At 44.6% G+C, this 16,095-nt stretch overlaps 1 protein-coding gene across 1 annotated transcript in view; it reads left to right on the top strand.

The window, feature by feature from the left end:
- Nucleotides 1-16,095, top strand: part of LOC135873826 (ATP-dependent translocase ABCB1-like) — a 117,611-nt gene that overhangs the window by 74,303 nt on the left and 27,213 nt on the right. Inside the window, exons 9-17 of the mRNA XM_065398439.1 lie at nucleotides 241-354; nucleotides 1,195-1,305; nucleotides 3,642-3,767; nucleotides 4,249-4,452; nucleotides 5,321-5,491; nucleotides 10,226-10,387; nucleotides 11,277-11,501; nucleotides 14,581-14,746; nucleotides 15,693-15,781. Of these exons, the coding sequence (XP_065254511.1) occupies nucleotides 241-354; nucleotides 1,195-1,305; nucleotides 3,642-3,767; nucleotides 4,249-4,452; nucleotides 5,321-5,491; nucleotides 10,226-10,387; nucleotides 11,277-11,501; nucleotides 14,581-14,746; nucleotides 15,693-15,781 (1,368 nt within the window). The remainder of the gene's footprint in view (nucleotides 1-240; nucleotides 355-1,194; nucleotides 1,306-3,641; nucleotides 3,768-4,248; nucleotides 4,453-5,320; nucleotides 5,492-10,225; nucleotides 10,388-11,276; nucleotides 11,502-14,580; nucleotides 14,747-15,692; nucleotides 15,782-16,095) is intronic.

Genomic DNA, 16,095 nt, shown 5'->3' with positions numbered 1-16,095 from the left:
AAGGGCATGTGGCTGCACACAATAGCTACATTCACCACTTCCTGTGTCAAATCCAGTGAAAAAATAAAAACTGGGGGAGCTGGAAAAATGCAGCCTGAAATCTTAGTTTTGATTTTCCTTTTTTATATTTTTTTCTGGAAAAGCTCTTACAGAACCACCAGGATTACTTTGACATTTAGCACTAAGGAAACTGCAGGTCTGGAACCACTGTATGCTAGCTCCTGGTTTTGTTCCCTGTAGGTATTATTTTCTATGATCCGTGGCGCATTCTTTCTCGGACAGAGCTACCCATACTTAGAGAGTGTTTCCAATGCTCGAGGTGCTGCCTATGAAGTGTACAAGGTTATCAGCAAGGTACTTAATGTCGCTTTTCTAGCAGTCTGAAATTTCTGATTTATTTCTCAAAAAATTCAAAAAGTGGATGAACTCCATAGACTCATACCACTGAAAACAAAAATAAGATGACATTTCTATTCATATTAAGGAGACATGCGCCTTAACCAAAGCCCTAAATGTGCTTATTGCAAACTTGGGGGAAATTCAGATCTATAGCTCAGCTTTACAGATTGGGGCCCTCTTTCCTTTTAGGTTTGTCACTCCCTCATTTATTTATTTTTTAGAGTAAGTGGTGAAGAGCTAAGTGAAATGACATTGCTCTTTAAAACACAAGTATATGGAGCAGACATGATTTCAGTTCAACCGCTTTTGATTTGGAGATTAACAGTGCTGTTGAAAGCTATGGTAATACTGTTGCTGGGGAAGAGGGATGCCACACTTTCAGTAACTAACTCTTAGAATTTTGTACAGCAGTTTGTTATATCTGCAGTCTCAGGTTCATATTAGGTTAGAACAAACCCACATTCTGCCTAGGCAGATGCCTGGAGGGAGCTAAGGGATTTGGGCCCATTGTAAATGTTGGGAGATGGATGATTAAAGTATAGTTGATGTTTTATTATTCTAGTTACTCCTGTTTTTTCCTTGTCCCCTGTCCCAAAATGCTTTGCAGGGTATACACAAGGATTGAATTTCACTGATATGCAGAATCCTCTGGGGTGAAATACAGCAACCACTGATCAGTTAAACTGCTATGTAGTGTTGCAGTGTTTCTTTTACTATCCTAAACAACTTATCCTTCTAAAGCCACAACTGTAAAATCACAGAAATGTGTAATACCTTTTCAAAATCTCTCTCCAGCACCGTCTTCTAGATAGCAGTGCCACGGAAGGATACAGGCCAGACAAGCTCAAAGGAGAGATTGAATTCAAAAACATCCATTTCAGTTACCCATCTAGACCTGATATTAAAGTAAGTGATCTTTTTAAATTCATCTTTGCAGTGAAAAGCTGCTGCCATTATCTTTGTGACTAAAAAGAAAACTGATATTTTATCAATTTAATGTGTTCATTTTAATTCAGTTTTTTTTTAAGTGTCCATCCTGTACTCTTGGTATTTATGCACCACAGTGTGGTCTAGTTGAAAAAACATTGGGTGAGGACTCAAGAGACCAGGATTCTATTCCCAGCTCTGCCACCGGCCTGCAAAGTAACACTTGGCAAGTCACTTCACCTCTCTCTTCCTCCGTTTCCCCATCTGTAAAATGGGAATAGTAATACTGTCCTCCTTTTTAAAGTGCTTTGCGATATATGGATGAAATGTACTATGTAAGAGCTAAATGTTATTATAATAGTTATAAAAATACAACAATAATGCAGGATTTGAAGGCGTATTGGTTAAAGCCATTATTCTAAATCACTCCTGACAATGAAATGGAAGCCAGTGCAGATCACAGAGCATGGAGGTAAGATTCTCCCTACAGAAAATGTCCTCTAAGAAACAGACTGCCATACTCTCCACCAGCTGAAGTTTGTGAGGGGAGTCATCTTGTTGTACAGTCCCATGTATGGTACTTTGCAGTAATCCAATACTTCTCTCTGGATTGACATCTGTACCAGAATTGAAAGTTTGGAACCTTCTGGCCAAGTGACAGAGACAAAGAAAATACTATTCGGCACTACTGCTTCCTGTGTGCAAAAGCAGCTGTGGATCCAACAGGTTACAAACTCACTTGAGTGTGCTGCTGTTAGCTCTGCCATTTCTTCTGATGGGTTCCTCCAACCTACAAGCATAAATTCAATCATTTCTGAGGTTAGTCACAGCCAGGGCTGGCTCCAGGGTTTTTGCCGCCCCAAGCAGAGAGAGAGGGGAAAAAAGAAGCTGCGATCGCGATCAGCTTCAGTCTTCGGCGGCAATTCGGCGGCTGGTCCTTCGCTCTAAGAGGGAGTGAGGGACCTGCCGCCGAAGAGCCGGACGTGCCGTCCCTCTCCGTTGGCCGCCCCAAGCACCTGCTTGCTGGGCTTGTGCCTGGAGCCAGCCTTGGTCACAGCTGACTTGCCTGCATCAAACCCACCCTGTAACTTGCTGGCTAAGCCAGTCGACTTCTCCCAGCTGGGTCTGATGAAACAGAGACCTAGAGCTATGTTATCTGAATACTGAAGACAATGTAGTCTGTACTGTCTTCCCCTAATGGTCTTGCATACAAATTGAGCAGGAGGGTGACAAGACAGAATCCCACATCACCCTACACAAGAGAAACTCTGGACCGGATGAGCCACCCTTTGGGCCTGTGGCTGGAATGGGATGGAGTCATTTAAGAATGATTCCATCCATCCCTTCCAGAGTCCACCCTGTGTCAGCAGTGGCTCATTATCAATGGTATCAGAGGTAGCTGGCAAAGCTAAAAGAATCATCCTGGATACCTGGTTCTCATCAATCACCAGCCAAAGATAATCAACTTACAAGATCAAAGCAATCTCCATTTAGTACCTAAATTTGGAATGAACCGGATCACAGAGAGATGAAGATTCTAGTTATTGTCAGTGTTACCTTGACATGCCCTTTCCTGCCTTACCTAAAAAGGGAGGTTAGAGATGGGATGGTCGTGATGAGAAATGATGTTAAAGGGGTGGAGAATGATGCTCTCGCTTGGTCAAGCAAACACCAAAGCTTATCTGCTAGTAGCTTAGTGAAAAACTGGAGCTTTTCTGGTACAGTTTAAGGAGTCGAGAACAATATTACTGTTGTTTTGATCTTCTATTGCAAAAATTGTGTAGTCATAAATCAGCCTAAATATCAATATACATAAGAGTTCCCATAGGAGACAAATATTTTGGCTACTAATAATATTAGACATTTATAAGATGGGATAAACGGACTGAGGTAAAATGTTCCTAAATGTGAACATAGCATCAAAAGTGTCATTACTCCATAACTACTCCCTCCCTGGTAAATTCTAGAGATTGTCGAACCCTGACTCTGCATTCCATTGGGGATATTAAAACACCCACTTTGTTTTCAGAGCCAAAGGTTTTTTCTTAGGGCAGTCTTTATAGAATAAGAATAGGACAAAGCAAGATTGTTATTAGTAATAAAAACTTTTTCTTGTCATCTTCAAAGTGCTTTCCAACCAGGATTGGAACAAAGGACTAAAAGCAGGCCTGGGAGTTCAGTGCACTGTTAGACCAGACCTCTCATTATTGGCTTGATCGTGATGCCAAGCATCTTAATGGACCTTTTTATAAACAAACCGTTTATTTAAGTAGCTCTATATTTATTAGACTAACATATAAAGATTATATTTCCAGATTCTCAAGGGCCTGAACCTGAAAGTTCAATCGGGGAAGACCATCGCTCTGGTTGGGTCCAGTGGCTGTGGCAAAAGTACTGCTATTCAGCTGCTACAGAGATTCTATGATCCAGTCCAAGGAGAGGTTAGTTTGCATGAACTGTCGATATTCCTGGCTACTAGGATGAAGATTAATTTCCTGACTAGATTACACCTACACTTTAAAAGGACATTACAAAAAATTGGATTCTTAAAAGAACAAAAGATACGTAGCATCCAAAGAAATTCTGAAACTGATTTTTCATTACTTGTATTCCATAATGATGAGAATATTTTAAAAACCTAGATAGGACTTTACTGATATTAAGGGAAGTCAAAATGTGGAGTCCTTTTTGTTTATCCTGCTCCTTCTGTTCTTCTAGTCTGAGGTGATTGTGAAGATATATTTTTAGTTCTTCCTGGTCATTTTGTTTAAATTGTATTGCTTTATTCCATGTGAGAAACTGCTAAACAAATACCTAAGTCAATTATTAGATCATTATTATTATTATTATACCATTATAACGACTAATTATTTTAAACATAATACATTTCCTCAAACTCTTCATTTATGCCTTTCCACTCAGATTACCTTAGATGGACGAGATATTCAGACACTTAATATAAAGTGGCTAAGAGAACGTATTGGCCTTGTAAACCAGGAGCCTATTTTGTTTGCTACAACAATAGCTGAGAACATTCGCTGTGGCAGAGAGGGTATTACTGATTCTGAAATTGAGAAAGCTGCTAAAGAAGCCAATGCTTTTGATTTTATATCCAGACTGCCTGATGTGAGTTGATGTACTTTTGATCACCTTATAACTATGACAAATTCTTTGGTTTCTCTCTCTCTCTCGCTCGCTCTCTCTCTCGGTTTTTCTGAATTTTTGTGGCCCAAATTCTCTGCTGGTGCAAATAGATGGTGCTTCACTAGCTTTTCACTAATGTTTTGTCATTTATTCTAATTGACAATTTGGCCCACAATGTTCTTAATTTACAATACTAATTGTATGTCACGTGGCAACATTTTTTAATAGGGTGGATAAGGAATTTCTATGGACAATGAGAGATTTTTCAATTTACCAGATTGTTTTTATTCTGTTTTCTTCTGCTAGACATTATCTATCTTTTCCCACTTACCAATAGTCCCATCTTTTTTTTATTTGTTTTTTAAACTGGGTTGAGATTGGCAAACAAAATTGCTTTGATGTGTCCTGAGTAGTCATTGGTTAGTATTGTTAGCCAATCAAACGGCTGGATTCCTTCAGCCAGTTCTAGTTTGTCTGTTTTTTCACTTCAGTTGCTTCTTTTTTATCATAATTGAAAAATCTAATTGTAGAGTACATTCTTTAAGCTAATAGAAAACCATCACACCACATACTAATTCCTGGCCAGCTAGAAGGTGAGACAAAAATGTAAATCGATCATTAGGAATTTTAAACTGTCCTCTGCCTCAAGGGGAAAAAACACTGAATGTAATTGGCCAAGACAGTTCTTTTAGAAGTCATTATTCTTAAAGCGTTTATTGGAGCATCCATCATAAAACTTTTAAAAGAGGGAATTTCTGTTTGTGATGGTAACAATATGATGGGAGTGGGGGGTGTAAAAGGATTTCAACTGACCCCTTCTGCAATCTCTATGCTCCTCTGGTTTTCTCAGAAATTTAACACCATGGTGGGGGAAAGGGGTGCTCAGTTGAGTGGAGGGCAGAAACAACGAATTGCTATTGCCCGTGCCCTAGCAAGGAATCCCAGGATTCTGCTGCTGGATGAAGCCACGTCTGCTCTGGACACTCAGAGTGAATCTATTGTGCAAGCAGCTCTTGATAAGGTAGGAATCCTATTGCTAGAGTTATCAATCAATCAATAGTAAGAAGCACAACAATCATATGGCAAGCTTGACATTAAAGGCTATAGCATGCCATCCATTTTTAAGCACAGCTCTCCACTGGTTTCAAGGAGGGCATTGAAATCAATAGGGATGCATGCTCAAATTTTGGTGTCAGGATATGACCCTGTAATATTTAATCAAAACTCCATTAAGCAATCTCGGGTTGCCACCCCTGAAGCCCCTCCCCCTCTTCCACCTCTTTCCCAGAGGCCCTGCCTCCATCACTCGCTCCTCTCCCCACGCCCCTCCCATTGCTCACTGTACCGTCTCAAGGAGCTTGCCTGCAGGTAGGAGGTGGCCCGGCTGAGCACAGGCTGGTACGCATTAATGACCTGGCACTCTCCCTGCCCTCTGGTAACTGAGCTTTTGGTTCAGGTGCCATAGGGTTGCCAGGTCACCAAAAGCTGGGTATCTGGAAACCCTAAATCGCACCTGGACACAGAAGCCAAAAGCCAGACTGTCCGGATAAAACCCAGACAGGTGGCAACCCTAAAGCAATCATAGGCTCTGTTTCTGTTAGCGTCATTCCTGATTGCCAGGATATTTGCATGTGGACAGAAGTCGTCTTCTTTAATGCTGGCCTCCACCACATCCTGCCTCACATCACAATTGCTTGCCTGGTGGTAAACTGTGAATGTGGCATCAGGAATTTAACTCCTACATTATCAAAGCAAGGTGCCAGCATTGTATGGATTTCTACAGGGCAATAATAAAAATACATTGTGCTTATCCAGCACTGTATCTTCTCCAATCACTAAACAGATGTTTTAATAATCTTCATAACACTGCTGGGACTTAGGAATTATTTTCTCCATTTTGCAAATGAGGAAACTGAGGCACGGACAGGTCAAGTGGACACACGGTGAGTCGGAGACAGAATCTGGAGCTTTGCCTGAGTGAGGCCTACAGGACTGGGCTGCAGCACTGCTTTAAGTTTCTGATGTGTATTTGTATATAACCAGTGGTGTATCCTAAAAATAAGCTCTATAAAAAAGCCGGCCTCCCATTAGTACTCAGTAATAGTAAACACAGAATAGCATAAGTTCTATGCATGGCTCAAGGGCACTATATGGCCCACAGGATTTATCTGCAATAAATTTTAAGTCTATGGGCTTAAATTCTGCCTTCACTTATACCCATCTGACGACACTGATATCCGTTAGGTTTGCAACCCTCCAGGATTGGCTTGGAGTCTCCCAGAATCGGCATCGATCTCCCAGTGACCATTGGAAGCAATCCAGGAGATTTTAATGGGATGTTTTAAGAAAATGACATTGTAGTGTTGGGAAAAAAAATCTCCTGGAATAGCTTCAGTCAGAGTTGGCAACCCTAATATCAGCGGTAGTGCACGGTGTAATTGAGGGTAGTATTTGGGTGCTGAGCCCTTATATTCTGCATAGATAATATCATTATTTATACTGAATTACACACACACACTACATGAAAAGACCATTAAGATTCCGAAGTCAAGCACTCAAAATTTAGGGAATGACCGAATTAAAGTTGCTTGGTCAGCATTAATAAACCCTTGTGTGTCTGCATTAGGGGACAGTCTTCGGTTACATAGGGTTACCATCCGTCCGGGTTTCCCCGGACATGTCCGGGTTTTTCAGCTTTAAATGGCCGTCCGGGGGGAGATTTCTAATCAAGTAGAAATGTCCGGGATTTCCCTCTTCCCCTCATGCAGAGTGCGGCGCGGCTGATTGGACGCCGGGCCTGATTGAAAGCCGCTCGCAGCCACTAGGGCCTCTAGCAGCCAGAGTCCCTCCCCCTCCCCCGCTCCCTCCTCCCCCACAGAGCAGCGCGGCAGTGTTTGAGTCCACCTGGAGCCTGCAGCTCTCCCTCTGCCTGGTGAGCTGGGGGAGCAGGGCAGGCGGCGGGTGTGTGTATGTGTGTGTGTAGAGGCTGCAGGGGCAGGGCAGGCAGGGGGCGCAGAGGCTGCAGGGGCGAGGGGGTGCAGGGGCTGCAGGGCGAGTGGGGAGCAGGGGGCACAGACGCTGCAGGGGTGGAGGGGTGCAGAGGCTGCAGGGCAAGGAGGAGCAGGGCAGGCAGGGGCATAGAGGCTGCAGGGGGGTGCAGGGGCAGGGCAGGCGGGGGGGTGCAGAGGCTGCAGGGCGAGGAGGAGCAGGGCAGGCAGGGGCATAGGGGCTGCAGGGCGAGTGGGGAGCAGGGAAGCACTTAGCAACCCCGAACCAAGATCAGAGCGGGAGGGAGGAGGGGGAATGCAGGGTGCTCAGAGGAGGGGACAGAGTTGGGGCAGGGACTTTGGGGAAGGGGTTGGAATGGGGGCGGATAAGGGGCGGGGCTGGGGGCGGGGCTGGGGGCGGAGTTGGGGCAGGGCCGGGGGCGGGACCGGGGCCCCGTGGAGTGTCCTCTTTTTTAAATGTTTGAATATGGTAACCCTAGGTTACATGATCACTGTAGCAGGGTAGACACCCGCTCCTGTCCTGAGGGGCTTAAAACAGCCCTAGGAAAGGGCTGTGGGAGGAGAAAGCAGCCACTGGGCTGATTGGGGGGAAGCAGGCAGAGCTGCAGCCACGCCCCAAACAGAGCCCAGCTGACCCCTATAAGAGGTTGCGAGCGAGGAGCCCAGGCAGTCTCTCTCTGCCTTCAGAGAGAGAAGGGCCTGGCTGCTGGGAAGCTCATGGTGCCTAGAGTGAGGCAGGGCTGGGGAAAGGCCAGAGAGGCTGGGGAGCTCAAAGCTGGCAACTCCCCAGGCTGCAGGGCGTTATCCAAGGCCCCATAGAGGCACTGGGTTGCAGAGAGAGGCAGCAGGTCCAGACCCAACCTTGCCTATGATGAGTGGCTTACACTGCAGTCTGCCCCAGGGTGTGGGGGCTAGTTGGTGACTGGCAGTAGCCTACAACTGAGGTGAGGTAGGGATAGGGGATGGGGGTTCCCCGGGGAGGGGAGACCCTGAGAGAGAGAGAGGTGAAAGGGGCACTGGAGTCCAGGGAGGGACATGGAGCCAAACGGCAGCGGGACACCGGCCAGCAGAGGGTGCTCGAGAGGCTGGCTGAGCTAATTCCCAGAAGAGACAGCAGGAGGTGCCGCAGGGGTGAGTCCCATTGCTACAATCACATACTATTTCTTCCACAGGGCCCCTGCTTCATTCAGTGCACAGGATGCTATTCAACATTCAGTGCTAGTCAATATTTCTTTTTATCCTCAGCATTCAATGTATGCCCCCATGCCATTCAAACCCTGCTCTGAAAGCAAAATTATTAACTTCCTCATGGGCTTTTTTATACCTCTCATCGCTCTAGTATCTGAGTGCTTCATAAACACTAATGAATTTATCCAGGACTCAATATTTCAGAGAATTGTGCATTATACATCGCTATATATGTTAAAAGCACATCTCCCATTGACTTCAGTTGCAGCCGTGAATGCTCAGCACTTCTGCAAATCAGACCCCACTGCCTCAAGTCAGGCATCCAGAAAATGAGGACTACACAATTAGTACCAGCATCACATAGTAATAGGGTGACCAGATGTCCCGATTTTATAGGGATAGTCATGATTTTTGGGTCTTTTTCTTATATAACTCCTATTTACCCCCACCCCTTGTCCTGATTTTTCACACTTGCTGTCTGGTCACCCTACATAGTAACTCTGTGGCAGAGACAGGGCTAGAATCCAGTTCTCCAGGGCAGTATTCAACTGCTATAACAACGAGACCATCCTTTCTTTTCCTGCAATCCTCTACCTCATTCACTACACACCTTACAACTTCTGCAACAAATAAGATGGGTTTCCTGCATAACTTTGATTCCTTCCATAATCACTGTTCATTCTGCTCTCCCTACTCTTGTTTCCTGTGCCTGGAGCCACAACTCCCCCTGACTATAGGGAGGAGAAACTGCAGGCAAAGGCCTGCTCAGGCCCCACAGTCCTGGGCTGGAACATGCTTAGTCTCTCTGTGGGGATGGTGCATGTGCACTCCTGTCATACAATGCAGTGAGCTCAGACTGTCTCTTTGGGGAATTTAGCTGTTGAGCTCTAAGAAGTCTCTACTGAACACATGCAAATTGAGATTTTCAGAGCCTTATAACTCGGCCACATTTGGGCAGATTTTCATGGGAATGGTAAAAGGCACATCCCTGATAACCAGTGAGACATGCCCATCTCCTCCAAATTTCAAGTCCCTGCTCTCGAGCATTTAGGTGATAACGCTTCTCAATTAAACAGTTATAAGAATTTTTTTAATATGTGCAAAACAACATTATTTTTTCTCTAATCTCATTCTGAGAAACCATTGATCCATTTTTGCTGAAATTAAAAAAAAGAAAAGAAAAGACAGCCGAGGCATTTACCAGCATGGAAAGTTTCAGCCCAAATAATTAAATCTTGGCAAAGTTATAAGCATCTGACAACAGGTCTTACAATTGGAAGTGTCAGGCAACCTTAGCTATAGGCATTGGTACTTGCATAGTAGCCTATAAAATTAATCCACTTTTCCCTGTCATTATTATAAATGTGAATTTTGTAATCAGAAGTGTCCTTTGGCTGTTAAATCAGACAGTATGCATGGAAATAATGATCAGCTATAAAGGGTCAGAAGGGCTTTTACGCTTGTATTTTCCACACTATTGCTGTGCTGTTAGGTAGAGATTTTTTGTTTTTTTTTCACCACATTTTAAAGTAAATCTCTCGTTTTTTTCCCCCGGTAAGGCTAGGGCTGGACGTACCACCATTGTGATAGCTCACCGGCTCTCCACAATCTGGACAGCTGACATTATTGCTGGTTTTCACAACGGTGTTGTTGTTGAACAGGGAACACACAATGAACTCATGACACAGAAGGGTGTCTACTATTCTCTTGTGATGCAGCAGGTAATGAGATGTGATCGAGCACTCCTGACTAAATGCTTCAGATACACTAGCCATCTCTCTACTCCAGAAAATTATCTGTATATCTCACTCACAGGTGCTGATTTTTGTATTCGCTGGTGGGTGCCCTTCCTGTGTGACCTGTGGGCAGGGACTCGGGGGGGAGGGAGGGAGAGGGGGAGGCTGAGCAGGGGGTGGGACCTCTGGGTAGAGTGCGGGTGGGGCCTTAGGGAGGAAGAGGCCAATCAAGGGAGGGACCCTAGGGTGGAGTGGTGGGCGGGGCCTTGGGGCGGAGCAGGGGCGGGGCCACAGCCCAGGGGCCCACAAAACATTATCCAGCCATGGGAGAGCTGAACACCCCCTATTTTTTTTTGGTGGGTGCTTGAGCCACGGAGCACCCACAGTGTCGGCGCCTATGATCTCACTGATACTATTGCTGACACATGCAGGTTCTGCACTCAAACAGCTGGGCCATTTTCGCTTTGCAGTTTCTGCATGTTTTCTAGTTGAGTGAAAGTTGATCAGTCAATCTTGTTTATGAGTTGGAAGTGGTTGTTTTTCACCGGTAGCAGTGCTTCACATTTACCCAAAGTAATGAGTCAAAAACATAACTGAGCAGAAGAGGTGGATGACCTCATAGAGTTGTTAGATCCCAGATTTGACTGACCTATATAGATAGCAGGGGGGGGGACATACAGAGCCAAATTCTCTGCTGGTGTAAATTGCAACTGCACCAACTTATCCTGGCAGAGAACTTGGCCTATACAAATTACAATGTGAAAGTGACCATGAAACCAGTGTTTTTGTTTGTTTCCATACCAAGTATACTGTTCCTTCCCCTTGCTGCAAAGTGTCTTGTGACTGTGTATCACTGTTCTTTGCTTGTCACTAGGGTCATGGTGGAAACACTCAAAATGGGATGTCAGAAGATGAAGACTGTGAGGAAGAGGATCTAGATGATCTCAGGATGGAGAACCTAACTGATGTTGGTGGTTTTGAAGAACCAGGAATCATTGAGATGGGAAGCATTCCTAAGGGATCCAGAAGGCATAAAAGCAGAAAGACCTCTTCTAAGAAAAAGTCGTCTGAAAAGAAGAAGAAAACAAAGGAGAAAGAGGTTAGTGTTAAAATTTAGTTTAATCCTAAAGTTTAGTGATAGCTTGTGAGAATAGGAACAAAGGTGATTCTGGTTTCTTTTTTTTAAAAGGCCTTAAGCCATGTCACCTTTGCTATGATCCTGTCATATGCATCATTGACCTGGGTGAATACTTGAATTGGGAATCTTCAGGGAGAACACAGGTCTAAATAAATCAGTCTGACCTCTTGAGACCAAATTAACCTGATACACAATATGGTGTTAAAGAGCTTTATGCTTGTTATTTTTTTATTAAGATGTTCAAACAAGTTCTCAACTTCTTGTCAAACTTCATAAGATTACGGTGTTAAGGCCACTGTCCTGGCCAAGTTCCTACTCAAGTAATTAAATTATACCTACTTACACAGACATGGCATTTTACCAGTGGATGACACGATCCTTGTGATATGTATACCAGTTTTTAAAGCACTTTGGGATGAAAGGTGCTATATAAATGGAAATTATCAAAATTAATAATAGTGTTGGTCACATACTAAACAGAGAAAATGTTCAAAACTCTATTTTGAAATGCAGCCTAAATTAAAACGATAGAAAAGGTTTATCTTTTTCTCCAACCACCTCTCTCTCTGTTTCAATTGGGCCAGCTCCTGAGGTCCTTACTCTATTTTTATTCAGACAAAATTCCCCTTCATGTTAAGGTATTTTGCCTGAGTTAGAACTGAATAAAAACCAGGTAAGGGCTTCAGGTTTTAGGCCCTGCTTCAATGGACTCATTGAAGTCAATTAACAGAATTTCAGTGGTCCCTGGATTAGACCTTGGCCATGGGACCAATTAAGGACTTTATTGCAGAATATATATAGTTTGAACTGCACACAGTATAATTATTCACATCCTTGTATGAGGCTGGTTGTAGAAGACCTACAGAACATTTTTCAATGATCTGCCAGTGCAAAGAGCTAGAATATAAATTTAGGGTGAAATCCTGCTGACATTGAAATCAATGGGAGTTTTGCTGGGATTTCTCCTATAATAAAATGTTTGATTAGTGAATACAGTTTCAGAATCCATAACGTACCTAACCTTGCCAGATGTTTCTGTTTGTTTCTCAACCTTTCTCAGCTCAGACCTTATTTGTAATGGTCTGTTATGACCCAGAGACTTCCTGAGACACTCCTAGACTCAATGCTCCTCCCTCCACCCCCTTTGCAGGGATCCGTCAGGGGCTTGGTGGGCCTCAGAGCTAAGATTCCAGATGTTCTAGCCAGATGTAAATAGCTGGGGAACTCCCCCCACCAGCAACTGGGGGAAGGGGTGGTAAACCAAGACACCCCCTCCAAAAACACACAACCCTCCCCCACACACAGCCCATGGGGTGGGGGAGAGAATAAGGGGTGGAGAGGAATAAGGGCTGAAAGTAAAATGGAGAGACTGGGAGTCTGGGGATGTAATGAGGAAGAAGTTGGAAGGTCTGGGGAAGGAAATGGGGGTAGAGGGGTGTGGAGATGCAGTTGGGGGCTGGGGGAAGGATATGGAGGCAGACAGGTCTAGGGGAGGGGTGGCAAAGGTCATGCAGCTCCTGGAGAGAAGAGGGTAAAGGAGTGGGGGGATTTGGAGTACAAGGGTTACAGTGAGAGGTTGAGGGAAGGAGCTGAGGGGGCTGGGAGCCAGGATAGGTGGTATGACAGAGGGAGGATCACTTGGCTGTGGGGGAAGGCTACATCATGGGGTCCAAAATGGGGTGCAGGACAAGGGTTATGGAAGAGGGAGTGCTGCCCAGCTGTGAGGTGGGGGTTACATCAGGGAGCCAGTGTTTACCAGAGATTGGGATACCAGCTGCTCTCCCAGCTCCTGTCCCGCAGGGCTAGCTGGGCTTGGCTCCTTACTCCAGGTGTTGCAACCTCAGAAGTTGCAGCACTGCTCAGGTTTGGCCTGGCCCCCCTGATGAGGGGGCCAACCAGGCCAAATTTGTGAGAGTGGCGTTGCGACCACGTGCACCTGGTCACAAAGCCAGAGAGGGGAGCTGAGCCCATCCAGCCTTGTGATCCTTAAACACGTTCAGATGACCCAATTTTGGGTCGCAACCCACCAGTGAAGAAACCCTGCTCTAGGAGCTCTTTTTTTATTATAGTACAGTCTACAGGTAGAACACGATGCAAACAATAAGCACTGGATGCATACTTACAATGTATCGCCCAGAAGTCCAGAACACACTTTTATCTATTCATAACCGTTGCATTTGGGCCTTGTCAGAGGAAATAGATGGCAAGATACATGGCTTCAGAATTCATACTGTTTGCAGTAAAGTGAAGAAATCAGATGGGAAGACATGCAATTTTTGATGTCACAAAGTTCAGCAGGCTTGTATGGTTGAAGTGTCGACAGGCTTTTCCAGTCTCTGAAACACAGGCAAAGATAACCAGGCGAGGCCATCGCAACTGGCTGAAAACCTCATCTAATAATTTGTACCAGTTCCTATGTTTTCATTTCATTTTCCACAACTTCCTCAACAAATGTATGGATATTTTGAATAGTTCAGTGAAGCTAAACTGAACTGCCATGTATTTTTCAAGGGAGATGAAGCCTAAATCACTGTTTCATATGCCTTTTCCATGCATCTGGTAATGATAGTCTGTATTTTGTAAAAGACAAAACAGACTAACTGACATAAGTAGACCCAATTGTATTACTGCCAACCCACTAGCATTTAGCAGAAGCTGAACTAGACTGATCTCTTTGTGCTCAGAACAGTGAGACTTTTAGGTCGTTATAATGATTCATGTGTTAAAATTGCAATCCATGGTCACTGACCCTATTGGATATTTCACTGAACTATATAGACCCCATCCCATCGACCCCCCCAGTTAACCTTTTGTTAAATTTATGCCTGCAGATTTTTTTGACTTGCAATTGCAGTTTTAAGACCTTAAATTACAGAGTGGCAAATCTTCAATATGTTTGCTCATTCAGTGTGTACGTTGGAGACTGGGGCGAATTATCTGTGAACAGTTGCTAGGACAGTTTACTGATTTACCCCCTAGCTGAGGAAATTGTCATGTTCCACAACTTTCAGGGAACAGTTGAATTTTATCTCTTATATAGGAGGAAAATCTCCCGGCTGTGCCTTATTCCAGAATTCTGGCTCTGAACAAACCTGAGTGGCTGCATATATTCTTTGGCGTGATTGCTGCTGCCTTCTCTGGTGGCATCCACCCTGCATTTTCTGTTCTATATGGAAAAATCATTGGGGTAAGTTCAGAACTGTATGGTAAACTAACGAACCAGGCACAAATGCAGAACTTTAAATCCAGCTCGACCCTCCAGCTAGTCCTCTCTAGTGATGCCTTAGAGCCTCCTTCTACTCCCACCGTCACTTAACTCTACAAGTCTTTCCATTGACTTTAGTAGGAACTTGATCAAGCCCTTGATCTCCTCTCCCCACTTGAGATTTCTTGCCTATTTTCCAGCCCCGTATTTGGAATGACTTCACCTTTCCAGTGAAGCAAATCACGTTCCCTTATCAAACTCAGTTTTCATTTACCACTCTCCACTGTTGTGCACATTCCCTGCCTTGTACCCGACCCTACTCTTTGCATTGTACCCATTCTCTTCGGACAGTAAACTCCTTCAAGGTACCTTGCATTCCAACATGGTTGTAAGTACCAGGGACATCCATGGGACCGTCTGAATAATTAACCCCTTAATTCCTGAATCATTGCAGGAAAGAAATGGAGTCTTCCTTTGGATTCCAGTATATGATTGTTGGAAGCTGCTGGGAGTTGGAGCAGCAGCCAGGGGGAATGGTTGGAGCAAGATGTTGAGGGAATCTTTTATCTTCAGGCAAGAGAAGAGGGGTGTTGTAGTCAGCTGGAGGGGAGGTGGATGGTCTGACGGAGTGACAGCATTCAGTGGAAGGCAGATAAGAGCCTGTGAAGTGGCAGCCTGGAGGCAGGGTTTAGTGGCACTGCAGCTCCCAGGCAAATGAGGAGAGGGTCTGGTGGAGGGTTGGAGAAGGAGCAGCTGATGAGAGGCAGGTCAGCTGGGAGAGGTGGAGAGACCTCCTGGCCAGCAGCAGAAAGCTGAGAGGTGGCAGAGTTCAGGTCCCGGGGAAGAGCTGAGAGAAGGTGAAGTTCAATAGTTTCTACAGTGTTTCCTGAGCTATTGTAACTGGTGGTCACTTTGTGCTTTTCTTACATAGGCTTTTCAAGAAACAGATCCTGAAAAAAGGAGCAAAACCACCACATTGCTTTCTCTAATGTGTCTTGTACTGGCAGTGATCAGCTTAGTAACACACATAATCCAGGTAAACTTCACTACATTGAAAAGTCAAAGCTGAGTATCTGGTCACATACATTATGGTCAAGATTTTCAGATCTCCTTGAGAGGCTATGTTGGGGACATAATGCAACTTTGAATTCACTATGTTTCTTAAAAACTGTTCCAGAGCCAAGCCACTGAATGACTCAAGTGGCTGGTATGGAATACAGAGCCTTACCCTTCCCGATTGCCAGTTACAAAGCAGCCCAGGGCAGCAATGTCTGAAAGGTGCTGCTGACCGTTCTGTGTCCTTGGGGGAATGCGTTTGGGCACAGCCCAGTTCCACTACATTGGTGTGTA

Source organism: Emys orbicularis, chromosome 2, assembly GCF_028017835.1.
Source record: "Emys orbicularis isolate rEmyOrb1 chromosome 2, rEmyOrb1.hap1, whole genome shotgun sequence".
Lineage (NCBI taxonomy): Eukaryota > Metazoa > Chordata > Testudines > Emydidae > Emys > Emys orbicularis.
The sequence above is the reverse complement of the archived record's forward strand: the minus strand, read 5'-3'. Positions and strand labels throughout refer to the sequence as shown.